General features: G+C 45.4%; 1 protein-coding gene and 1 long non-coding RNA gene across 2 annotated transcripts in view; one reads left to right on the top strand and one right to left on the bottom strand.

Moving 5' to 3' along the window:
* Positions 1-15340, top strand: part of LOC105532015 — a 33562-nt gene extending 18222 nt beyond the window's left edge. Inside the window, exons 3-4 of the long non-coding RNA XR_001004898.1 lie at positions 12076-12165; positions 15053-15340. This is a non-coding gene — a long non-coding RNA (uncharacterized LOC105532015). The remainder of the gene's footprint in view (positions 1-12075; positions 12166-15052) is intronic.
* Positions 15341-19360: 4020 nt separating this feature from the next.
* Positions 19361-26497, bottom strand: part of GDF11 (growth differentiation factor 11) — a gene marked incomplete at its 5' end in the record, with an annotated part of 11163 nt that continues 4026 nt past the window's right edge. The window contains 2 exons of the mRNA XM_011970082.1: positions 19361-22737; positions 23256-23653. Coding sequence (XP_011825472.1) covers positions 22357-22737; positions 23256-23653 — 779 coding nt within the window. The remainder of the gene's footprint in view (positions 22738-23255; positions 23654-26497) is intronic.

Here is a 26497-nt window from a genome sequence, read left to right as displayed (position 1 = left end):
CCAGGATGGTCTCGATCTCCTGACCTCATGATCCGCCCGTCTCGGCCTCCCAAAGTGCTGGGATTACAGGCTTGAGCCACCGCGCCCGGCCGATGAGAACTTTTAAAAAGTTATTTGGTCTGTATGTTTTCAAAGCTACTTGAAATTGGCCCCAAATAATGGTTGCACATAAGGGTTACGGGGAACCTGTTAAAAAATACAGCTCTGTAGGCCTTCCCTTTTGAGATGTCGATTTATTAGGTTGGGTTGTGGCCTGAATTCTGCATTTTTAAATACTTTATATGAAAATAATCTGGTTTCCTAGTGCTCACTCTTAAATTTCTGAATGGTCAGTTAACTGTCCTCCCTTCTCTGTATGTTTTGGCTAAAACAGCATATACCTCTCCTGAAAAGTTTCAGCTTCCCAGGCTGGGCACGGTGGCTCACGCCTGTGATTCCAGCACTTTGCGAGGCCGAGGTGGGCGGATCATGTGAGGTTGGGAGTTAGAGACCAGCCTGGCCAACATGGAGAAACCCTGTCTCTACTAAAAAATACAAAATTAGCCAGGTGTGCTGGTATATGCCTGTAATCCCATCTTCTCAGGAGGCTGAGGCGGGAGAATCGCTTGAACCCGGGAGACAGAGGTTGTGGTGAGCTGAGATCGTGCCATTGCACTCCAGCCTGGGCAGAAAGAGCAAAACTCTGTCTCAAAAAAAAAAAAAAAAATTCAGCTTCCCTCTACTGACTTCTTGACATTTCTGCCAGGCTCTGCATCACTTATCCTTAAAAGCAGCAGCTCCTTGGCTTTTAAGGGAGGGAGATGGGGACTTTTAATAGAAACTTGATTTCTGGGGGTCTCAAGTGTGAAGCCTTCATTTCCTCCACCTGCCTTGCTTTGTCCTACAATCAGCTAGAGCAAGACCGAAACGACCTCCTCTGGGGTTGAAGAGGAGTGGGGGTTGGGGAAAGAGCTTGATTTGGACAAGAGAAGGAAAAGGTGGTGGAGCCTAGTGAGCAAGTAGTTCTTACCTGACTGTGTTCTTGGGCTTCAAATCCTGTGAAGATAAGAGGAGATACGATTCCTGGTGTTCCCTTTAAAGTTCCTAGCACCCTACCAGCCCTAGAAAGTTGATACTGATCTCACACTTGAAAGAGACTGTTGAGAGTAGGTTAAGATAGTTATATTGGGGAGGTGTGTTATGTGTATGTGTGTGGATAGTGTTGGAGTGTCTCTACTATATTATTTGCTAAGGTGGTGTACTTGCTGCTAGTCTGGTCTCTCACCTTCATCTACTTAAGCTCTGTGCATTGATTTTTGGGACCACCCTAAGTTCTGTTGTCTGGCTGGCATAAAGGCTCGGGAATAAACAGTTTCAGAAACTGGGGCAGGGGAGGTGACAGCTGTGTTTTTAAGCATCCAAGTGTTTCTGAGAGAATAACCATCAGTTGCTGTCATTCATCCTGAGAGTATGAAATTGGAAGCTCGCTTACCCTGGAGTGTTTCATAACCTTTACCTCTGGGAAGTCAAGACCATGTCATCATTAATCTACCATCGCCTGAAAGCCCCCAGGCTCTGCTTTTCATCCTGCCATCAGTCATGTGGCACTGAGATTCAGGAAAAGTGGCCAAAAGGCTCCCTCTTTTCCTTTTTCCATACTACCTTGCATTCCCTTGGAAATCAGACTGGCCTGAGAACTATTAACATCTTAATATGGTAACTCATTTACAGAGAGGGGCAGTTATTTGTTATTTTTGTGAAATATGACATCTTAGCTCTCTGTCAGCCTCTTTTCTATCACTCTAGGGAAAAGACTTCTGAGGGGGAAAATAATAGCAGTACCTGAGCTCCCCTGAAATGCTTCTTTCTGCTTGTAAGGATTTTTCTCACTGGACTCTTTAGATTGGAATTTCTGCTTCTCACACATGGTATAAGGAGGGATGATAAGTGAGTGAGCTTGTTACACTTGACCAGGAACAGTGCCTGGCTTGGTTAATTCTTTTGGTCGCAGAGAATAATGATGTTTCTTATTTGAATCCAGTAAAAGTACTCATGTTTTATGTTCTTGGGAATTACTGAGTTCAAATTCCCTAATGATGCTTGGGTTACACTTTGCTTTGTTTCTCCTGGTTTCTTTTTATATGATCCGGAGTGGCAATGGTAATAAGATTGAAGAAGGTGGGCCGGGTGCGGTGTCTCACACCTGCAATCCCAGCACTTTGGGAGGCTGAGGCGAGTGGATCACCTGAGGTCAGGAGTTCGAGACCAGCCTGGCTAATATGGTGAAACCCCGTTTCTACTAAACACACACACACACACACACACACACAACTAGCCAGGCACGGTGGCACACGCCTGTAATCCCAGCTACTCGAGAGGCTGAGGCAGGAGAATCACTTGAACCTGGGAAGCAGAGGTTGCAGTGAACCGAGATTGCGTCATTGTACTCCAGCTTGGGCAACAAGAGTGAAACTCTGTCTTAAAAAAAAAAAAAAGATTGAAGAAGGTGAATGCTTTCAACACACAACCCATGGGGTGCTAATTAAATCAAATTGGACCCCTTTTGGCAGAGTAAATAGCCATGGCACACAAGCAAGGAGCAGTATTCTTTATTGTATTTAGGATCAAATTAGTAAGATTTGAAAAATGTTCTCATGAATTTGAATCTTGAAGACACAGATTGGGTTTAGAAAATAAAGTTAGAACTCCATTTTGGGTAGACATAGTAATGGTACTCTGCTGTAAAAAGGGAACAGACACTTTAGAAAATATCTGTGGTATTCAGCTGCCAATTATTGCATCCGATCTTCCTTTTGCAGCTTACTTCCTGGCTACAGTATATATGCCATGGAAATCATTGCTAAGAACCCTTAATTTAAAATTTCTAGTTATAGGCTGGGTGTGGTGACTCATGCCTGTAATCCCAGCACTTTGGGAGGCCGAGGTGGGTGGATCACTAAGTCAGGAGTTTGAGACCGGCCTGGCCAACATGGTGACACCCTGTCTCTACTAAAAAACAAAAATTAGCTGGGTGTGGTTGCAGGCACCTGTAATCCCAGCTACTCGGGAGGCTGAGGCAGGAGAATCATTTGAACTGGGTGTGGTTGCAGGCACCTGTAATCCCAGCTACTCGGGAGGCTGAGGCAGGAGAATCATTTGAACCCAGGAGGTGGAGGTTACAGTGAGCTGAGATTGTGCCATTACCCTTCAGCCTGGGCGACAGGGCGAGACTCTGTCTCAGAAAAAAAAAAAAAAAAAAAAAAATTCAGGGCCGGGCATGGTGGCTCGTGCCTGTAATCCTAACACTTTGGGAGGCTGAGGTGGATGGATCATGAGGTCAGGAGATTGAGACCATCCTGGCTAACACAGTGAAACCCTATCTCTACTAAAAATACGAAAAAAAACCCCAAAAAACTAGCCGGGCCTGGGGGCAAGCACCTATAGTCCCAGCTACTCGGGAGACTGAGGCAGGAGAAAGGCCTGAACCCTGGAAGCGGAGCTTGCAGTGGGCTGAGATCTTGCCATTGCACTCTAACCTGGGTGACAGAGCAAGACTCCGTCTCAAAAAAAAAAAATTCTAGTTGTAACCTGGTAACTCTTTCCCGTCTCTTTTTTCTTCTCAGGACACTAAGTATTTTAATGTTTATAGAGGAGTATGTTCTAAAGAGACCAGCAGCAACCTTGTAACTAACTACACTTCATCTTGCTTTCTAAATTCCTATCTCTGTTTCTGTGTGTTTGCTTTTCATCTCTGAATCTCATGTTTCTCTCTCACCTCAATACTTCTGGCCTCTCTCTTCTAATAGAAACACAAATACTCCTCACCTTACGATGTGGGTTATATCCTGATAAAAACCCATCTTAGGCTGGATGCAGTGGCTCATGCCTGTAATCCCTGCACTCTGGGAGGCCGAGGCAGGCGGATCACGAGGTCAGGAGATCGAGACCATCCTGGCCAACACGGTGAAACCCTGTCTCTACTAAAAAAACACACACACACAAAATTAGCCAGGCATGATGGTGGGTGCCTGTAGTCTCAGCTACTAGGGAGGCTGAGGCAGGGGAATGGCGTGAACCCAGGAGGCAGAGCTTATAGTGAGCTGAGATTGTGCCACTGCATGTCAGCCTGGGCAACGGAGCGAGACTCCATCTTAAAAAAAAAAAAAAAAAACCATCTTAAGTCAAAAATTCATTTAATACACCTAACCTTTTGAATATCATAGCTTAGCTAGTTGACCTTAAACATGCCCAGAACCCTTATATTAGTCTACAGTTGGGCAAAATCATCTAACACAAAGCCTATTTTGTAATAAAGTGTTGAATGTCTCATGTAACTTATTGAATACTGAAAGTGAAAAACAGAATGGTTGTATGGATACATCAAGTATAGTTTCTACTGAGCATGCATCGTTCGCTGTTGTAAAGTTGAAAAATCTTAAGTCAAAGCATCGTAAGTTGGGGACCATTTGTATGTTCAAAATCACTTGCTAAAGACAGGCTAAACATTTGGCTCCAAGCCTCATGGCAGCCAGTAGAAAGGGAAAGCACAGTTGCGCTGTTTATGGTTATTCACAGGATTCAGAAGGTAAAAACTAACAAGTTGCCTAAGAAAAGCATAACTCTTTTGGATCTGGGGGCTAGAAAGAAAATTTCCCTCATGAGTCCTCATAATGCAGTTATGTAAAGAACAGTAGTATACACCTTTATAGTAACTTGGTGAATTCATAAGCCTCGTGAAGTTAAGGATCATATTCCTTAACTTTATCTTATTCGTCTCTGTATTCCCAGTACCTGACCCAAAGTAGATACTCATTTGACTAGTGAATGAACGAATTAATTTTGTGGCTGCAGTGCTATTGGTAATGTTGATGTCACATAATTCAGTGAAAGAGATTCCTCAGGGGCCTTTAGAGAACCTCTATTTAACCTATTACCTTAAATAGATATATTTTATTGGTAGTCATTAATTATTAGGGTTTATGAAATCAGTAAAGCCTAGCAGCCCAGATTTTCAAGGTCTGAGAAAGAGAAGATAGTTTGACCTGGCGTGATGGCTCACACCTGTAATCCCAGCACTTTGGGAGGCTGAGGCGGGTGTATCACGTGAGGTCAGGAGTTTGAGACCAGCCCGGCCAACATGGTGAAACCCCATCTCTACTAAAAATACACAAAATTAGCTGGGCATCGTGCTCACGCCTGTAATCCCAGCTACTCGAGAGACTGAGACAGGAGAATTGCTTGAACCCAGGAGGCAGAGATTGCAGTGAGCCAAGATTGTGCCATTGCACTCCAGCCTGGGCAACAGAATGAGACTTTGTCTCAAAAAAAGAAAGAGGCTGGGTGTGGTGGCTCACGCCTGTAATCTCAGCACTTTGGGAGGCTGCGGCGGGCAGATCACCTGAGGTCAGGACCAGCCTGGCTGACTTGGTAAAACCCTGTCTGTACTAAAAATACAAAAATTAGCCTGGTGTGGTGGTGGCGGGCACCTGTAATCCCAGCTACTCTGGAGGCCGAGGCAGGAGAATCTCAAGAACCGGGAAGTCGGGGGTTGCAGTGAGCTGAGATCGCACCACTACACTCCAGCTTGGGCAATAGAGTGGGACTTGGTCTCAAAAAAAATAAATAAGAGGGCTGGGCACGGTGGTTCACGCCTGTAATCCCAGCACTGTGGGAGGCTGAGGCAGGTGAATCACCTGAGGTCAGGAGTTTGAGACCAGCCAGGCCAACATGGAGAAACCCTGTCTTTACTAAAAGTACCAAAAAAAATTAGCTGGGCAAGGCCTGGCACGGTGGCTCAAGCCTGTAATCCCAGCACTTTGGGAGGCCGAGACGGGCGGATCACGAGGTCAGGAGATCAAGACCATCCTGGCTAACACGGTGAAACCCCGTCTCTACTAAAAAATACAAAAAACTAGCCGGGCGAGGTGGCGGGTGCCTGTAGTCCCAGCTACTCGGGAGGCTGAGGCAGGAGAATGGCGTAAACCTGGGAGGCGGAGCTTGCAGTGAGCTGAGATCCGGCCACTACACTCCAGCCTGGACGACAGAGTGAGACTCCGTCTCAAAAAAAAAATAAGCTGGGCATGGTGACGGGCACCTGTAATCCCAGCTACCTGGGAGGCTGGGGCAGGAGAATCGCCTGAACCCGGGAGACAGAGGTTGCAGTGAGCCGATATCGCGCCATTGCACTCCAGCCTGGTGACAGAGTGAGACTCTGTCTCTAAATAAATAAATAAATAAATAAGCGCCGGGGGACAGGAAGGAAAGGAGGGGGGAGGGAGATGGTTAATAGGACTTTGTGGAGAAGACTGATTTTGTCCAGTAACTGTTCTTCCACAACCCAAATTTTAACCCTTAGTCATCTGTCCAAGTATATACTCTTTTTTCTTGCAGCTAAAGGGAGTTTTCTTGTTGCCTTGGTAATGGATCTGATTCTTACCAGCCTTTGGTGATTTCGCTCATTTATTTATTTATTTGTATTTATATATTTTTGAGGCAAGATCTCACTCTGTTGCCCAGACTGAAGTGCAGTGGCATGACAATAGCCCACTGCAGCCTCAACCTCCTTGGCTCAAGCAATCCTCCCCCATCAGCCTCTCGAGTCTCGAGTAGCTGGAACCACAGGCATGTACCACCATGCCCAGCTAATTTTTTTTTTTTTTAGAGATAGGATCTCACTATGTTGCCCAGGTTGGTTTTGAACTCCTGAGCTCAAGTGATCCTCCCACCTCGGCCTCCCAAAGTGCTTGGGATGGCAGGTGTGAACCACCATACTAGGCCACCATGATTTCACTTCTTATCTAGAAGAATGAATGGCATTGTTAGCTTAAATTTTGATTGTGATCTCAAACTTTGTTTCAAGGAGCAGGAGAAATACAGCAATAAAAGTAATAGCTAACGTTTATTAAATACGTTTTATAGTTCCTGTGTGCAAAGTACTCTTTACACATGTTATTTGTATCTTAGAGCAGGCTGAATGTCTGTCTTTTCTCTTCCAGGTATTGTTTTCAAGGGCTCAGTTTGGAACTGTATTCTACAATGGAAAATACAATGATAGTAAGGGTATTTGGTTTTATTAAATATAGACCCTGGGGCTGGGCATGGTGGCTCATTCCTGTAATCCCAGCACTTTGGGAGGCAGAGACTGGGAGGCAGAGGCGAGTAGATTGCTTGAGCTTAGGAGTTCAAGACCAGCCTGGGCAACATGGTGAAACCCTCTCTCTACAAAAAATACAAAAATTACCTGGGTGTGTTGGCTTGCGCCTGTGGTCCCAGCTGCTTGGGAGGCTGAGGTAAGAAGCTCCCTTGAGCCTGGGAGGTGGAGGTTGCAGTGAGCTGACATCGAGCCACTATACTCCAGCCTGGGTGACAGAGCGAGACTGTCTCAAAACAACAACAAAAAAAATCAAAAAACAAAAAACCCCAAAAACTATGCTTTATGTTCTTATATAGGTACTCTCTCCTCTTTTGCACAGTTATTTCTCATTTTTATAAATGAGATCTTAAGGAAAGCAAACAAGGCAGGTATTGGGTACCATGAGGGTTGCATATATTGAAATTACTGGCATCCATCAGTTGGTTGGCTTGGTGTTTTAAATCTTGAGAAGGAAGAGGAGGGAGGAATTGAAATGTATGGATTAATCTGAACTTCCAATGCCTGTGTTTGGCCAGTAAGGACAGTTTTCTCTTGATTTTGTGTGCAAGTTGTTTGTTTTTAGGAGTATAGATTTGATAGGAAATAAGGGCACTTCAGACTCAAGCACTTCTCACACAGCAGTATGCATGGGAAAAAAAAGAGTTTTGTTAGTAGTTGAGGATTTGAGGGAGGGTGGTGGGGGAGGGATGAAGAAGGGAAAGGTTTGCAAATGCATGTGACACTGAGCTAGAGGGGTCACTGCTGCCTGCAGATGCCACAACCCCATTTGTGCACTTGAGCGTGGCCTGAGGGAGCATTGGCCTGATGAATGCAGAGAGACATGCGTTTTGATCGAGGTAATTTCCCTCAGATGGGTTTCGCCATCCCATGAATCAAAACCTGTCAGCAAGGAGCTAAAGATGGAGTGAAGTTTATTGTACATTTGTTTCCATGCGACACCGTCACGCTAGAAGGGTCAAGTGAGAGAGATCATTAGAACTGTGTTGATTTACTGGGCCCAGTTGTGCACTTTCCCTGCAGGGGAAGGAGGAAAGAGGCTTTAAGAGAGGAGCTGAGGGGTGCTGGGTGGGGAGGGAAGGGCAATCTATTTGTGGGGAGTTGGGGGAAAGATGTAGTGTTGTTGTTGTTTCCCCTGGAACTCCTGATGGGTTTAGAACAGATGCTCTGCCTGTATCTCTGGAAGAGGCACCAAAGATCTTATTAAAAAGGGAAGCTAGACTGGGTGTGGTGGCTCATGCCTGTAATCCCAGCACTTTGAGAGGCAAGGTGAAAGGATTGCTTGAGTCCAGGAGTTTGAAACCAGCCTGGGCGACATAGCAAGACCCTGTCTCTATTAAAAAAAAAAAAAAAAAAAGCCAGGCATGGCACATACCTGTAGTCCTAGCTACTCAGGAGGCTAAGGTTAGAGGATTACTTGAGCCCAGGAATTCAACATTTCGGTGAGCCATGATCATGCTACTGCACTACAGCATGGCAACAGAGTGAGGCCCTGTCTCTTAAAAAGGTGGGAAGCGAGGCAGGTGGCTAATGGAGAAATCAGACTCCCCATTTCAGGATATAGCAAAATAAAGAACCAGGAGCAAAACTGGCCTGCACATTCCAAGTGGACATACGTTGGGGGAGGATGTGGCCTCAGGGTTTGTGCTGATATAACCTCTGAGTTTCGAAAGTCTTATCTCCTTTGTGATTTGAACTTGCTGAAGTACTGCTAGTGCTAAATTGAATGGAAAAAAAGTGTATAATGGTAGTTTAACTAAAGATGGTGGTCTAGTCTTGCTTCTCCACAAGAAGAGAGCCTCCATTTATTTTCCTGAAAACTGTTTCCTACTTGGCCAGGAGACTTAGTGAAGATATATCAACTAGAACATTCTAGAGGTTCTCAATTTGAAATCTCTATTTATATTCTGTATTCACTTTATCTTAGTGGTAGTAGATCAAGAAAACTTTCCCTCTTGACTTTGTTAGTAAAAAATGTGGTGGGACTTAATGTTTGTTGGAAACCTTCCTTATTCTTTTTTTTTTTTCCTGTGAGATGGAGTCTGGCTCTGTCACCAGGCTGGAGTGCAGTGGTGCGATCTTGGCTCACTGCAACCTCCGCCTCCCGGGTTCAAGTGATTCTCCTGCCTCCGCTTCCTGAGTAGGGACTACAGGCACGCGCCACCACGCCCAACTAATTTTTGTATTTTTTTAATAGAGACAAGGTTTCACTATGTTGGCCAGGATGGTCTCAATCTCCTGACCGTGTGATCTGCCCGCCTCGGCCTCCCAAAGTGCTGGGATTACAGGCGTGAGCCACTGCATCCAGCCTTATTCTTATTTTCAGCCTTATTTTTTTTGAGATGGAGTTTTGGTCTTGTTGCCCAGGCTGGAAAATGTCGTGATCTCGGCTCACTGCAACCTCCGCCTCCTGGGTTCAAGAGATTCTTCTGCCTCAGCCTCCTGAGTAACTGGGATTACAGGCATGCATCACTATACCTGGCTAATTTTGTATTTTTAGTAGAGATGGGGTTTCTCCATGTTGGTCAGGCTGGTCTTGAACTCCTGACCTCAGGTGATCGCCTGCCTCGGCCTCCCAAAGTGCTAGGATTACAGGCGTGAGCCACTGCGCCCAGCCTAATTTTGTGTTTTTAGTAGAGACGGGGTTTCTCCATGTTGGTCAGGCTGGTCTCGAACTCCCAACCTCAGGTGATTTTAGAAAATCCTTCCTGGAATTTTCCCAAAGTGCTGGGATTGCAGGTGTGAGCCACTGCTCCTAGCCCCTTATTCTTTTATTACATCTCAACAAATGGAATAGCCAATTAGGCAAAATTAGAAACAGATTCAGCTGAGAAAAACATTAGTACAAGATTACTAACTGGAGCCCTTTCCCTAGATACTGTTACTTATAAATTGTAGGTATATGGTACGCTAGAAAGAAGAAGGGGTCCTAGTATTCTTGACCTGATTATTTGAGTGAAGTGATTAAAATTTACTAGTGTTTTTAGCTAAGGGTTCTGATGATCCTTCTTCCTTCTGAATTAAGCACTTAATTGTCCTACTGTTCTTCCAAAGAAATACTTAAGTGAGATACCTTGAGGAGGTGGTAAAGCTAAGAAAGTGGATTGCTGAGTAAAATGTCCTGGATTCCAATCCTCGTATTATTTGTGAAATTTTGGGCGAGTCACTTAATCTCTCCAAGACTCAGTTTTCCTATCTATGGAATGAATTTAATTATAGTGCCTACTCCATGGGATTATTATAAGAAGTAAATGATGCCAGGTACAGTGGCTCACACCTGTAATCCCAACACTTTGGAAGACTGAGGCAAGAGGATTGATTTGAGCCCAGGAGTTCAAGACTAGCCTGGGAAACATAGCGAGACCCCCTTTCTGCAAAAATGAAAATAAAGTAGTAAATGAGCCTGGGTGCGGTGGCTCACGCCTGTAATCCCAACACTGGGAGGCTGAGGTGGGTGGATCACCTGAGGTCAGGAGTTCGAGACCAGCCTGGCTAACATGGCGAAACCCCATCTCTACTGAAAATACAAAAATTAGCCAGGCGTGGTGGCATGCACCTGTAGTTCCAGCTACTCAGGAGGCTGAGACGGGAGAATTGCTTGAACCTGGAAGGCAGAGGTTGCATTGAGCCAAGATGGCACCACTGCACTCCAGCCTGGGTGACACAGCGAGACTCTGTCTCAGGGGAAAAAAAAAAAAAGTAAATGAGATACTGCATGTAAAGAACTACACACAGTACCTGGTACATACTAAGCACTCATATGTTAATGGCTATAGTGTTATTATTTTAATTTATTATTATTGAGGACAAGAATACTTCTTTTTTTTTTGAACCTGGCTTAATGTTTTTATAATAGTTTAGAGTACATTAATGAGGTACCCATTGTGGATTTGCTGGTGGTCATAATGAGAAAGGCAGAAAAACTGTGGAGGCAGTAGTTTATTCTAGTAATACACTGTGATTAAATGATAACTTGTATAGGATTCTTAATTGCTTTGTAACCGTCATGGTAAACTGAAATATTCTCTCATTCCCAGGCAGACATCATGAGTTTCACAGATGCTTGGAAAATGTCCACAGCATTTCTCTTAAAGAGTTGACTGTGGCTGTCACCTTGATTGACCTGTTTTAAGAATCATTTCAAAGAAGCCTTCTATGGCTTTGCTGGGTGTTTCAAACAAATAAGTTTTTCAGAAATACCACTCTGGTCCTCTTCCCCTTTCTTTCCTTGGTAACGTGTAAGCAGTGTTCAACAAGTAGTTTGGGTACCTTCTAACTAGGTGTTACTAGGTGTAACTGGGTGTTACTCAGTGAAACCTTAGTTTTCCATATCCCTCAACTGCCAAAATTGCTTGAGCATAGAAATTTGTTTTATGGGTGTTTCTTACTGTTTATTTTATTTTATTTATTTATTTATTTTGAGACAGAGTCTTGCTGTGTCACCCAGGCTGGAGTGCAGTGGTGCAATTTCAGCTTAGTGCAACCTCTGCTTCCCAGGTTCAAGCAGTTCTCTGCCTTAGCCTCCCTAGTAGTTGAGATTACAGGCGGCTGCCACCTCACCCGGCTAATTTTTTTGTATTTTTAGCAGAAATGGGGTTTCACCATCTTGGCCAGGCTGGTGTTGACCTCCGGATCCACCAGCCTCAGCCTCCCAAAGTGCTGGGATTACAGGCGTGGGCCACCATGCCCAGCCTCTTACTGTTTATTTACTCTACTTGTCTATGAGTATTGAGGCCCTGCCTAAAATTAAGTTTTTAGTCATTATAGGTACAATATAGTATATGCTAGCTTATTCAGTTTCTTATGTATCTTATCTCTTTATGTGATCCTTAGTTCTTGGTGCAAGGTTGGTTAGCACCTTGTGACCAATAAGTTATCATTTCATTCCCATTTACTTGGTGAATGGAGGCTAGTTTGTTTCAATTATTTCCTTTGTCCCTGAACAGTCTGAAGATGATGAGAAACTGAAAAAGAGGAAGGAGCGATTTGGGATTGTCACAAGTTCAGCTGGAACTGGAACCACAGAGGATACAGAGGTAAAAATATACCTGGAATGCTTCATAGACCTTGAAGGGAAATTAGAGTGAATAAACTGAATGGAGAAATACTGTTTCCCCACCTATTTATTTATTTACTTATTTAAGTAGAGATGGGGTCTCTGTTACTCAGGAAGTGAGTGAATAAACTGAGTAGAGAAACACTGTTTTCCCACCTACTTCGTATGTATGTATGTATGTATGTATGTAGAGATTGGGTCTCATTCTGTTGCTCAGGCTGGTCTCAAACTCCTGAACTCAAGCGTTCCTCCGCACTCAGCTCCCAAATTGTTGGGATTATTATAGGCATGAGCCACTATGTCTGACCACCCACCTACTTCTTAAGTGCCCAAATATTTTGCCTTTTTCTTGATAAATTTTTTTCTGGATGAAGTGGCAGCACTGAATTCCATCAATATACTTAATTCAGTGTTAGAGTCTATTAGACTAGTGGCAAAGAGTATAACGTTTGGAATCAGGTAGGCTTGGATTTTAAAAGTGGCTCTGGGCTGGGTGTGGTGGCTCGTGCCTGTAATCCTAGCATTTTGGGAGGCTGAGGCAGGCAGATCTCTTGAGCCCAGGAGTTCGAGATGAGCCTGGGCAACATGGAGAAACCCTGTCTCTACTAAGAATACAAAAATTAGCCAGGCGTGGTGGCACACACCTGTAGTCGCAGCTACTCAGGAGGCTGAGATGGTTGAGCCCAGGAGGTCAAGGCTGCAGTGAACCTGGATGTTGCCACTGTACTCCAGCCTGGGCAATAGAGTGAGACCCTGTCTCAAAAAAGAAAAAGGCAGCCAGGCACGGTGGCTCATGCCTGTAATCCTAGCACTTTGGGAGGCTGAGGCGGGCAGATTGAGGTTGGGAGTTCAAGATCAGCCTAGCCAACATGGTGAAACCCCATCTTTACTAAAAATACAAAAACTTAGTCGGGTGCAGTGGCGTGTGCCTGTAATCCCAGCTACTCTGGAGACTGAGACTTGAGAATCTCTTGAAACCGGGAGGCAGAGGTTGCAGTGAGCCAAGATCATGCCACTGTACTCCAGCCTGGGCTACAGAGTGAGACTTGGTCTCAAAAAGAAAAAAAGGCTTTGCCACTTAGTATTAATAAGTTATAGTACTTCCTGAGCCTCAGTTTCATCATCCAGGAAGTAGAGATAATATACCTACCTCAAAGTGACATTTAAAGAATGAAACGATTCTGTGTAAAAAGGGATAGTTTTAAAATATTTAATAAGTACTGGTTGTGCCTAACTCCCTTCTGGAAAAGGACAATGGACTCAAATGAGATTTCCTGTTCTTGTCACTTTGTTTACAGATAGTTTCTCAAAATGAAAGAATCCCAGCACTTTAGGAGAGCAGTGTGGGAGGATCACTTGAGGTCAGGAGTTGGAAACCAGCCTGAGCAACATAGTGAGACCTCATCTCTACTAAAAGTTTTTTAAAAATTAGCTGGGTGTGGTGGCATGTGCCTGTAGTCCCAGCTACTCCAGAGGATGAGGTAGAGGTTGCAGTGAGCCCAGATTGCACCACTGCACTTCAGCCTAGGCAACAGAGAAAGACCGTCTCAAAAAAAAAAAAAAAATATATATATATATATATATGTGGCTGTTCTTGCATTGCTATAAAGGAGAAATACATGAGACCGGGAAGCATGGTGCTGGCATCTGCTTGGCTTCTGGGGAGGCCTCAGGAAGCTTACAATCATGGTGGAAGAAATGGCCATATCTTACAAAAACTTACTATCTTGAGGACTGTACCAACAGGATGATGCTTTATGAAAAGGTTTTGTTTTTTTTTTTTTTTGAGACAGAGTCTCGCTCTGTCGTCTAGGCTGGAGTGTGGTGGCACAGTCTCAGCTTACTGCAACCTCCGCCTCCCAGGTTCAAGTGATTCTTCTGCCTCAGTCTCCTGAGTATCTGGCTTTACAGGCGTGTACCACCACACCTGGCTAATTTTTGTGTTTTTCGTAGAGACGGGGTTTCGCCGTGTTGGTCAGGCTGGCCTCAAACTCCTGACCTCATGATCTGCCTGTCTCGGCCTCTCAAAGTCCTGGGATTACAGGTGTGAGCCACTGCGCCCGGCCTATGAAAAGCTTCTTTATGAATAAGTATCAGAGTTAGTCTTGTAAATTAAACCCTGAAAATTTTAGAATCAGATCAGTTAGCACTCTTCACTAGAAAAAAGCCAGAGGAGTTTGTATTCTGTAAGGGGCAGTGGTTGGGAGTGCCCATGAAGGACTTGGTGCTGTTCTGTGAGTCACTTCCAGAACTAGAAGTCTTCCCTCACCATTTTGTGTCCTCTCCAGTGTTGCTGCCTCCTTTAAGAGATCTGTGATAGGGACTCACCCACATACCACTCACTCCCTGTTCGTTCTGTTGGCATCAAAGATTTATATGCCTTTTTTGTGAGTTGGAGTCCTAAGGAATAGCTACTGTCTGGGCCTGACTGCTCAGAAGGGCATCTCCTTCACCTCTGTGAATAGCATTTCTTAATCCTTTATCCTCTGAAATCTTCCATCTCCCCATTGACTGGAAGACTTTCCCCAGCCTGTTAAGAGCCTGTTGTTTCCAGGCTAGCTGATCTAAGGCTGAGTGGTCTTCCTTCAGGAATCTTCCCATTTTCTACCACCGTTCTCTCTCTTCCTCGCCCCCGATAATCTTTACTCCTCACCCTCCTTAGCCGCTAAACTTTCCCAGCTCCTCCTGGTTAACTGGAAAGATTGGAGAGATTCAGGAATGAAATCTCTAGCTGCCAAGCTCAAGTCTGGGCCATCCTTCCTTCTCGGGCCTTGTGACAGTTCATGTGAGTTTGGGTTAAAGCGGCCAGGAACCCAGGCAACTATTGTCTTCAGTCTAATTTTTTTCTTCTTGCTGCTTCTTTACAGGCAAAGAAGAGGAAAAGAGCAGAGCGCTTTGGGATTGCCTGATGAAAAGTTCTTGATACTATCTGTTCTCCAGTGTTTTCCATTTCTCTCATTCTTCTTGGTCACATATATGCCTAAATGCACAGTCACGTGCCTACGTCCTGCCTCGCAATGAGGGAGCATGTACCCCAGGTACATCCGTGAACTGCGGCAGCAGTTTGACTTATTGCTGTTTCAGCTTTAAGGTTGTTGTGTTTTTGTTTTTGATTATGTTGCTCGTTAATAAAAAAAAAAAAATAGAAAAGAGAACAATGTGTTTTATTAGGTGCTCCTTTGATTTATTGGAGCCAGATTAGACCAGATAAGAGGAGCTTCAAGGGCAAATATTATAGAGAGAGAATTGGCCGTAACATCTTTATCCCTTAGAAGAGAAGACGAGGAAAAAGATTGAGTTTACCCTTTAAGCCTATTTATTCCCTTCTCTCATACTCACAAGCATTTTTTATCCTCTGTGAAGAGGTTAAGTTACCCACCCACCAAGTCTTTGCTCCAGCAGCTTGTAGTGACCCGCTGAAATAAAACAGAACATGGGAGGTTTTAGGTGTTGCAAAGGACATAAATACAAGGGCAGTGATTAGCAGCCTTCTGTTCCGAGCTAATAATGCTGACTTTTTCTTGGATAAAATAGAGTCCAGGGTCCCACATTAGAGGAAAAGGGCCCTCATTTCAAGGGTGGCCTGGCATGATACTGTGTTGGTCAGTCAGTTCAGGAAGGGAGATGGGCTGGATATCCCTCAGAGATAGAAGAAATTTTGTGTGCGGAATCAAAGCATGACAGAGGATGTCAGAGCTGTTGCACATTGTTAGCTAAGTCATTGGGAACATAAGCAGTGGAACTGGAGGCTTCAAGTTCATGTAGGTCTGAAACCTCCTACTTAATCTTTTTGTATATGTTAGTGCAGAGTTTCTCCTCTTAATCTTTATGTAAGCTTGGTTTTTGTTTGAGTTATTTTTGGTAATAAGATTTAGGAGCCTGGCACCTTACCTGAAAACTTTGGTACTATGATCAGATCCCATGTTGCTGTGGTATAATCCTTTATCCTTATTTCTACTAAAACCTGCCTGGTTTTGTGCTTAATGAAATGGTAATGGTTTGATCACCTTTCTAATGTCAAGAATCTCTTTATTTCTCTAAAGTCCCTGGTTGGTGAGGAAGGCAGGGACCTAAAGCTTAGATACTTTAGGAAAATTGTGCCTCGGAGAGCAGATCCAAAAACTGCTGCCCATTTGTTGTGAAGTTTGCCCCATTCTGAGACTTTGGAGAAGTGAACAAAAGGGAATGCTGGTTAAATTTCTGACACCTCCTCATCCAAATAAACCTTACAATTGGAATGACCTTCCCTTTTTCCCTCTTTTCTGTCTGCCTCCCTTTTCTTTACCTCAGGCTCTGATCTTGGGGCTAGCTTTTCCTGTCTCTACTCTGTCTGCATCTGAAAACAGAATAGATCTTATTTGTAATTTGAGAGATCATAGATTCACTAATGGTTTCTACCTCAATGTGGTTTTAAAAAGAGAAAAATGCATGAGGGAATAGAGCAGATGCTGACTATGAAGTGGAACAGTGGATCTTTTGGAAGTTTTCTTCACTTTGTCTCTTTGTCTCTTTATCCTCTATAACCTTCCAGAAAGATATTCAGCCTTACTTGCCAGGATTCTCTTCTTGAAGCCTAATTATTCTCCTCACTCATCTTCCCCCAGATCTTTGAACAGTGTTTTCCAATTGGTGAGGATATTTTTTTTCTTACTAACCTTTTTCTTCCCATTTCAGCAGCTGTTCCTGTGTTGGTCAGAAGTCTCTAACCTCCGAGCCAGATCAAATCCTCCCCTTCCTATCTCGTTATAATAATTCCCCACATACTCTTTGAACATGAATAGTTCAGGATGCCTTTTTCCCAATTCAGTTTTAAAACAGTAATTCCATTTGGAGATGGAACAGACATTGAGGCTTGTAATTGTTTACCTGAGATCTTAGTACCCTTCCTTCCTATCCCCCAGTTTCCCTACTGTAGCTGATCCAGCATCCAGATGTGGTTAACTGATTCCAGTTCCTGAAGCTGTGACATTCTCTGCATACCTGGAAGCTCTTAATGAGGGAGTCTATAAAAGCTGTGGGGAGAACTAGCTTCCTCAGCTGTAAATCTGTACTTTTTTATGGTTCTCTAGGATTATTCTCTTTTTTTCCACTCTCACTCTAAACTGCCCAGCCCCTCACCCCATCTCTTAAGAACTGAAGATAGAGGCTAGAAGCTTCTGTGAGGATGAGGGCTATAGGAAGGAAGGTGTGGATAAGGTCAGGACTTCTTGGTGTTGAGCTGAGTTTTCTTGCTGTGTCTGACATGAGGAGTGAGGGAGGAGCTTAAGGGAGGATAACTTTTTTGCTGTTCTCTTATATGATTATTGGAATCCCCCCAAAATTTAACCTCCCCTTCTCTTGCCATATCTAGGCTTTTCTTGTTTTTCCCTCCAAAGGGATTGACAATTACAGATTTCACATCTTTCCAGATTCTTTGAGCCCAAGGTGTCCCTAACTTTCTTGTTATCTCTTTCCCTTGTGTTGTTCCTGTATTTAGGTTTCTACCTCCTGGATCACTTTTAATAGGATAGATTAGAATGTAATATTGTTTAGCAACTACTTAGGTTTAATTTCTTGTTCTGCCACACTAGCTCTGAGACCTTGGGCCGATAATCATTCTCTTTTCAGACTGTACCAAAAGGAACCCCATTGTGAAGGTTGCTGTGTGAATGAAGTGATACTCTTATATCATGTATTCACACTACAATTTGATTACCATAATTTACATAGTAATCATTTAATAAATATTAGCTCTTAATCTTACTGGGTGTCAGGGTACTATGGAAATACATATTTCTTTCCGAGTAGGTTCTAGCTAGGTGTGAGTGCCCTAGTTTGAACATGTTTGTGTGTGCATACACCCAGTTAGCAGTTGTATTTGGAGAAAAAGAAAAGGCAGAAAGAGTCCCATTCACTCCCTCAACCCCAGCTCACTGGCAGGAAAGCTGGACATTGTTGCTTTGGAGCATTGATTTTCCTGCTTCTGCTCCACTATAGACCAGAAGCTGTAAATGCCACTGCCTGCTGATTCTTAGCTTGGGGCCCCTGCCATTTAAAATATGGGCAAGGTCAGAGTATAGGATAGCTTCTCATGCCCTTAGTTGGAGGATATTTTAAGATAAAGAAGAAAAGACTTGTAAAAAGTCAACTTGAGTGGTTGGTCTCTTTTGGGTGTTCTCTCAGTATAGGAAACAAGTGAGCCACGGGGAGAGAAAACCCATTTTCAGCTCAGGACAAAGTTGGGGTAGATGTGGATATGGTTCCCTTGGGAAGATAGAATACATAACACTTCTGCTACTCAACCAGTTCCAGCCTCAGTCTTGTAGTTGGTCTCCGGTAGGGTCAATGTGCTGATAGAACTGATAAGACAGGGAAAGCATGGCAGTACACTGAACCCTCAGCAGCCCTGTCCCCAATTCTGGATCAGGTTGATGTCACAGGAGCTTTCCTTATTTTTATTTTACTTTTTTTTTAGAGACAGTGTCTTACTATGTTGCTCAGCTTGGAGTACAGTGGCTATTTACAGGTCCAATCATAGCACACTGCAGCCCTGACCCTCTGGCCTCAAGTGGTCCTCCTGCCGCAACCTCCTGAATAGCTGGAACTACAGGAGCACACCACTGGGTCCTGCTTTCCTTATTTTTTAAAAATGTGAGTCAGGCAATATTCTTTTGCCATTCCCAATTCATATGCCCGGGGAATTGTGCTCTAGTTACATGGGAAAAAATTTTACAGTGAACTGAAAGAATATTTGAGATGCTATTTTAGCCACTCTTGTGTAACAAGGCAAGTTGGATGGCTATGTTGGTTTACAGATTTTTGTCAAACTTCGTTGAGGAAACCTAGGAACAGGGACTGCAGGAGAATAGGACACTACCTGGATCACCTCAAGAGAATCTTTAGATCTTCCATTCTGTGGAGGCTGGGAGAGGGGTTTTGTAGTCTTTGGGATTGTTTCGGCTCAAGCTTTTCAGAAAGGGGTTGTTCTAGTTGCCCCCAGTTTCCTGTCCTCTTCCCATCCTTCCTTGGCCTGCATGTCCCAAACCTCATACCACCATGCCCTTAGTGTTTTCTGTCTTGCTCCAGGACCCCATCTTCTTAGTCATTGAATACGAGGTTTCCTGTCTCAGATCCTCTTCACCTCTGGTTCTCCAAGGTGTAAATGTGGCACTTGATTAGGGAGAAGAGCTCAGCACTGAATTCTAAACTCTTTGACTGCTTTTATTTTTTTTTTCAGGTTCAAGTGCTGGATTGTGTCATGTGACCATCCCAAAACTCAGAGCACCCTATGGCCATCTTTGCCCTCTGTCACATAACTTGAAAACTGCCTGATGGCCTTTTTGCAGTGGTTCCCTCCAGGAAGCCTTGATCTCAGTTGAAGAAGTTCTTTCCCGGCATTCCAGTGCCCCTGTCAGCTCCATACTCCTCAGACACCCTTAACAAAGGCTGTCATGCACACAATGTAACAAATACACAAAATAAATGATAATTACACTAATAATGATATGTTCAGAGGGGCACTGGCCAGGTCCACACATATCATAGGTGGGAGGGGGTGCTAACTCCCACTGGGTTGCTGAGCTGTCCCCCAAGCCCCTTTACTCCATGCCTCTTTGGGGGTAGGGAGGAACAGGGGAATGAGAGTTCAGCTCACAGATTTATGTTCATAAGAGAAAGACCCCTGCCCCCGCCACCACACACACACACAAAGGTCTTTATTTGGTGGTATTAAAGGGGCAGTATTCTAAGTGTCCCCCATATTTAATGGCCCAGCTCTCTAGAATCTGTAGAAGGAAGATATACCTGATGCTTATTGCCCAATCCCTACTCTGCGAAGATCAAGAGGCATTTGACCTTGGAGGGAGATATCATCTGTTCTTCACTTCTCTGTTCCTTTCCTTCCACCAAGGAAATGTGAGTGGTGTTGATGGCCGGGTGTGTCTTGTTCTCCAGGATTGGGGCAGAAGGAAGGATGAAGAACAGGGCCAGAGAGGCTTGGGGTTAGCATAGCTGCTATATGGGTGAAGGCAAGCTGAAGAGCCTAACAGCCCCTGCCCATTCCTCTACTGAAACACCTTGTTTCACTTTCTCACTATAAGAATAGGAATAAGATGTTAAAGCTCACCCACATCACCTTCTCAAGGGTGGTCACATACCTTTGCCCCTTCCACCAACTGGCCAAGAGGGAGAGTCATGCTCTTGGGAAGAATGAGCCATCCAGGTTTGCTCACCAGCTTGGGCTTTACTTTAGTTCAGTACTGTTTTTATCAGACCCGTAACTGCTGGCTCTACTTAGAGTGACAGTTTTGCTGAAGGTTCTTACCCCACCTCTCCTGACATCCTCTAAGCTCTTGCCTGGAGCCAAGAGGCGTGGTAGTGAAGTAAGGATAGGGTGTGGATCAGGAGATTCTCAACTTGGCTTCTAGGCACTGTCCAGCTGGGAGGCAGAGGGGAACTTGTACTCTGAAGCCTGTGACTCCTCTTAAGCCTCACATCTCTTCACCACTACTCTGGTGCCCTGGTTATCTGTCCCACAGCGAGAGGTATTTTATGTCCATAAAGTGCCCGTGGTAAGTGCTCAGAATTCATCTCTTGGCTGTGGCGGGTGCTGTCATTTCTCATTCCATTGAGGGGAAGAAACTGAGGCACAGCGAGTCCAGAGGAGAATGGGTCAGGGTTGTGGGAGGAATTAATGGGCCTAGCTAGTAACTTGAAATGGCAACCAGTCTCTGCCTGCTTCCTAGCCTTCCAAACCCGGGAGTCTCCATCCTTCCCATCCTCTGTTCTAACTGGCCTTGTCAGATGCTTTTCCCCACTGTACTTTCCCCTCCCTGCTGCCAGGTACTGTTAGATTCCAAAAATAAAAGGAAAATAATTATACACTCTGCTTCCTTGTTCTCCCCTCTTCCACCCTGAGCTTTTGGGGTTAGGGGACTAAAATATCCCCCTTCCAGAATCCCTCCCACCTTGGTCTGCTGGCTTTATTCCCTAGCCCAGAGCAGTGATTTGGATTCAAATGCCCTGTAACCTTCAGCCTCCTTACTGCTCCTTTCTTGACCTCTCCTAACGCTTTCCAGACCCAGGGGACTCTAGGGTCTCTATACTCTTTCTTATTGACCTGAAGATAGAGGCTGGGAGCAAGGCCATTCCAGAGGCTCTTTGGTCTCTCTCTTGGCTGAGGGAATTTGGGCTTAAGCAGGCTGCACCCTCTGGCTAAGTAACTCAGTATCATGAGGGTTGACCTGAGGGTTTAAAGTAGCTCTCATCATATAGATCCTGGATGTTGAGGGTTCTCTCTCCCACCCCTCTATCCCCAGCTCTTAAACCCTAACCTCTTACTATTTCCATGACAACTGGTTTAAATTCAACCCATTTGGCTCAGAAAAGGTTGAGTTAGGGTGATAATGGGTTAGAAACTAAACTTCATGTGTCGACCCTCTTGCCCTTTACTCCCATTCCCAACCCTGGAGGCTTTATACAAGTGCTTAAGTGGGTAGGTGTTGGGGAGAGCAGGGTTTGGGGAATAAGGGATAAATGGGGCACAGTGGGCAGGGGCCCTCCTATTCCAGTAAAGCCAAATACCAAAAAAATGAAAAGTCACAATAAATAAATAAATAAAAATTCCCAAATCCTTTTGCCCCTGCCCTCACTTCCCTTCCCCTAGCCACTGTGGAGGGAGAGAAGGGAAAAAGAACGGACTTTTGATTTCTTCTCCTACTGAGTAGTCAGGGGATCTCCCCAAACTATACCAAGCCCCTCACCTTGCCAGTGGAAGAAAGGAGGCTTGGTGTGGGGCTTTCATTTATTACTCCATTTCAGTCTCTTTCTCAGTGTTTTGTCTCTGCCTAGTCTGTCTCTTCTGCCTCTCTCTTTGCCTTCTCACTGCTGCTCTTTTTGTTCCTCTGTCTCTATCCCTCTGTCTCTACATCTCTCTGTCTTTTTGTCAAACCTTCGCATCTGCAAACTTCAAACACTCCCCACCCTGACTATGCCCCTCCTTCCCCTTTCCCCCAAACCCCTCACCCCTCAATACCCACCTGCCTCCCTCTGTTGTATTGCACACTGCTTGGTCGGGGAACAGGGTGTGATGTTCATGGGAAGAGTGGAGGGAGCTCTAGGGCTTGGGGGAATGGGGGCAGGGCTGGGGGTCTTGGGGTAGGGTCTGTGGGGGAGGCATCCTCTATCCCCCACCTTAAGAGCAGCCACAGCGATCCACCACCATGCCAGGGATCTTGCCGTAGATAATCTGCTGCTTGTCATTGAAGTAGAGCATGTTGATTGGGGACATCTTGGTGGGGGTACAACAGGGCCCAGCAGAGCCTCTTGGATTGGCCTGCTGCACCAAATGGGTATGCGGATATTTTTGCATGAACATGTACTCGCACTGGCCGGAGCAGTAGTTGGCCTTGTAGCGCTTAGGTGCGATGATCCAGTCCCAGCCGAAAGCCTCAAAGTCCACTGTGAGGGGATATCGGCAGCAGCGGGACTCGCTTGAGTGCTCGTCGCAGTCCAGACCCAGGTTCCGCCGGGAACGTTTTGTGTTCTCTAGGACTCGAAGCTCCATGAATGGATGCTGAGGGTCAGGGAGAGGGGAAAGAAATGTGATACGGCCCTGAACAGTTCCTCTTCCCTGTTCCTTTCCCACCTGCCAGGGGCATCAGAATAGAGACCGCTGACTTCTCAGCTTTTCCATTGCTCCCACCCCCAGAATTTATCTTCTGCCCACTTTTCTTGCCAGCTAGCTAGCTCTCCTCCAACTCACCATCTCTAATTCTTACTCTTCTGGCAAACTGACCCCCGTCAGCCCCTTGGCCCAGTGCCTCCACAGCCAGTTTTTGTGTTCTCACAGCTCTTCCATTAACTGACACCTTTACCTTCAAATCCAGTTTTCAGCTGTTGTCTGATTTGGATCCTTGAGAAGTAACAGTTGCCACCCCACTCCTCAGCTCCTCTAGAATGAGCTCCTGACCCCAGAGAAGTAATAATGCTAGACCCCAACCTCCTTCACATTCCTTGTCTACCTTTTCCAATGTAACCCCATCTCCTCGGGGCCAGGTTACACATATCCACCACCTCAGGCCCCCTGCTCACCAGCCCCTCAGCTCCCGGCCCCAGGGAGGTGACAGCCAGGTCTGTGCCACTGGGATCAAAGGCGTTGATCTCGATGCCCCAGTTGCTCTGTGGCTGGCGGAACCAGCTGTGTAGCACTTGCTTGAAGTCGATGCTCTGCCAATGGCCTGAGCGTGAGTGCAGCTCAATCTTCAGTGAGCGGATACGGATGTGACGCCGGCCTCCGCCCCCTCCCCCTGCGGTCCCTTCCCCAGTTAGGGGTTTTAGTCGCAAAATCTGCAGGTAGACTGTGGCTGGGCGGGGTACAGGCCGTAGGTACACCCACAGCTGGGCCTTCAGTACCTTTGTGAACATCACCTTGGGGCTGAAGTGAAAATGGCAGCAGAGAGGGCTGCCATCTGTCTGTACTGCTGGGTCCGCTGATAAGAGAGAAGGGCACAGCATCAGCAAAGGGTGTTTGTGTAGGGTATCAGTAGTCCTGGGTGGCATTGGCAATCTGGACTTCTCAGCCTGACTTTTCCAATTCTTCACCCTTCTCCCATGCCTGTCTTATAACATGTCTCTGGTACCTAAAACAGCACTTCCTCTATAGGATGATGGCCCTATAAGGCCTTACTGATATGTATTCATTTCCTAATCCACTTGCCCTAATATATAGATTCCCGTCTACCAGATAACCTGCAAAATTATTCCTCCACCACCATCCTTACTGGCCTCCAACTTTTCCCAGCATGTAAGGCTCCAACATTTTCTGAATCTTTGAAGCTCTTTATAGAAGCCATACCTCCTATCACACCTGCTGCCCTTACGTCACCTTGCCCCCTATCTGCTCTGACTTATCTGCTGGGCAGGTAGAGCCTGGCACATCCCTCCCCCACAAAAAAAAAAACAAAAAAAAACAAAAAAAACACAGATGGCCTCAGAGAGGGGATAACCCAGGGTCCAGATAGGGAGCATGAGCTAAATTTATCCCATTATGTAAACCAGAATGCAGATCTAGGCTTCTTGCCTCACTCCCATTAGGAATAACACCTAGCAAAATGGAACTATCCAAGCACTTCCTATACATCTGTCTCCCCATTCTCTCCTAAGAAGTTTCTTCAGCTGCTGCTTCTTCATCATCACCATGACTGCTCCAGCTCTTGAGGAAAGGAATAATTACCTTCATGGTGTTGCCTCCTATTTGCCTAAAGCACCAGAAATAATATTAAATACACCAGATCAACTACAATGCCTTTTTTCTCCCCTGAGCTTCCTTTGGCTTCTCAGTCTAGTGCCGGTAGGTCATGACAAAGTTTTAACATCCCAACTTTACATTTTGACCCATTTCTCCTTGCTCTGGACCATAAATTGATCTTTCTTGGGTCTAATGAACAATTCTCAATAAATATCTGCCTCTGCTTCCATTCCAGCTCCTCTTCACTGCCTTTCCTAAGTCAGTTGGGAGTGCCCTACAACATGTCTCCATTGGACAGTATATGTCTAGCCTCACTCTAGATAGGAAGAATCAGGAATGAGCTTCCAGAGCCATAGAAGCAGAGTCAGGAAGTCTGGGCCTTTAAGTATCCTCCCCATGTCTTGAGTTCTGCAAAATCAGGATGGACTTAGGATGTCCTGTCAGCTCTTCCCCACTCCCACCCTGGGAGAAAGAGGACCTTCTAAGTGAGATGAGGAGGAAAATGCTTAATGAACTTCATATATTCAGGATATGATACCCAAAGTCTCTATAGCTTTTTTTTTTTTTCTTGATTATTCTCTGAGGTCCCAGGGCCCTGGCAGTCCAGTTATTTTACTGGCTGGAGCTTCAGTGATGGTGCAATGGAGTAGGGTTTGGGGAGTGAGAATTCAGAGATTAGAAGTAGCTGGGGTAGGGAAGCTACTAGTGAGATGGGGAGTGACAAGCAACATCCCAAATAGCATACTCTACCTAATTTCAGCATAGGAATTGCCTGTTTTCTTGCCATTAGGTACTAACCTCCATGAGAGTAGACACTATGTTATTCATACTGTGTCTGTTTTGCTCACCATTGTAGCTTTAGTGCCTCCCATACTGGCAGACAGCACTCAGTAAATACACAGTCAATGAACTCCCTAAACTCCCAATCTTAAATTATACAGGCAAGTGCCTGAAAGTTCTTCCTGGCATCTAAATTCTGTTCTTTGACTATAATTGAAGTGGGTTTAATCACTACCTGATTCCTTACTAACCACTATATAACTTTACTAAACTTCTCAGTGTGATATAATTCTTGCTTCACATGAGTGCTAAGCATTAACTAGAGAATGTGAAAATAGAAAACGAACAAACCAACATTTATTGAGAAGCTACTACTATTTTCGCATTCTCTACTAAGCTCTAAACATAACCCTCCCTCTACCTAAGCTGATCCAGGGTTTGAAGATGAGGGCTACATCTAAGTCTTTGGTTCCATGTACTTGTCCCCCAGTGGACAGGGGACAGTCAGTGCTACAAGGAGGTAGGGCATAGGGAAAAAGGAAAGAGCAGAGAGAAGAGCCAGGGGAGAGACTGGAGATGGTGAGGGAGATGAGTTAAGAGTTGAAAGCAGATGAGTAGATATAGGGAGAGAAATAGAGGCTAGAGTGGAAAAATGCAGGGGATAATCATGGCAAAGGGAGAATAAGTTTGGGAGTTTGAGAATCCTGATGCGGGGGCAGTGATAGAAAGGAGTGGGTGATGGTTAGAAAGCTAAAGGTGGGAGGAAGCTAAACCTAGTGGGGTAGAGGAGAGAAAGGATAGAAAGGGTACAGACGGAGGAACAAAGGAGAAGCAGGTAGAGCCACAGAGGGAAACGGGGCTCGAGAGAGTCCCCAACACACATATGCCGAGCTCTGATGGGGAGGAAAAGGGGCCACATCTGTGTTGAATTGATCGGGCTGGTGGCAGGCAGCAGGTCAGGTTTAGTAGGCGGCGCTGGTGGGAGAGAGAGGTCACTGCACTATTTTCAGCAAATGCCCAACCCCCTCCCTGCACACCACCTCCCCTTCCCCCCACCCTAACCCCCCCCAACACACACACTCCCTACCATGGCTGGAAGGCCTAAGGGCAGGAGGTTGGGCTGAGAGGGCAGGGGCCTCTTGGTGTGGGGAGGAGAGAAACTCAGGGGCTGGGCTTGGCTCCCAGAAGGGCAGGGGGCTGGGTTCCCAGGATGAAGGCTCGGTGGGAGAGCCTGAGAGGGTAGAGGGAACTAGGGCAGGCAGAGCAGCCTAGGAGAGGTGGGGGCTGGGGTCCAGGGTTGAGGGCT

Source organism: Mandrillus leucophaeus, unplaced genomic scaffold (genome assembly GCF_000951045.1).
Source record: "Mandrillus leucophaeus isolate KB7577 unplaced genomic scaffold, Mleu.le_1.0 Scaffold927, whole genome shotgun sequence".
In the NCBI taxonomy this organism is placed as follows: domain Eukaryota; kingdom Metazoa; phylum Chordata; class Mammalia; order Primates; family Cercopithecidae; genus Mandrillus; species Mandrillus leucophaeus.
Note: the sequence above shows the minus strand (reverse complement) of the source record. Positions and strands in the feature narration are given on the sequence as shown.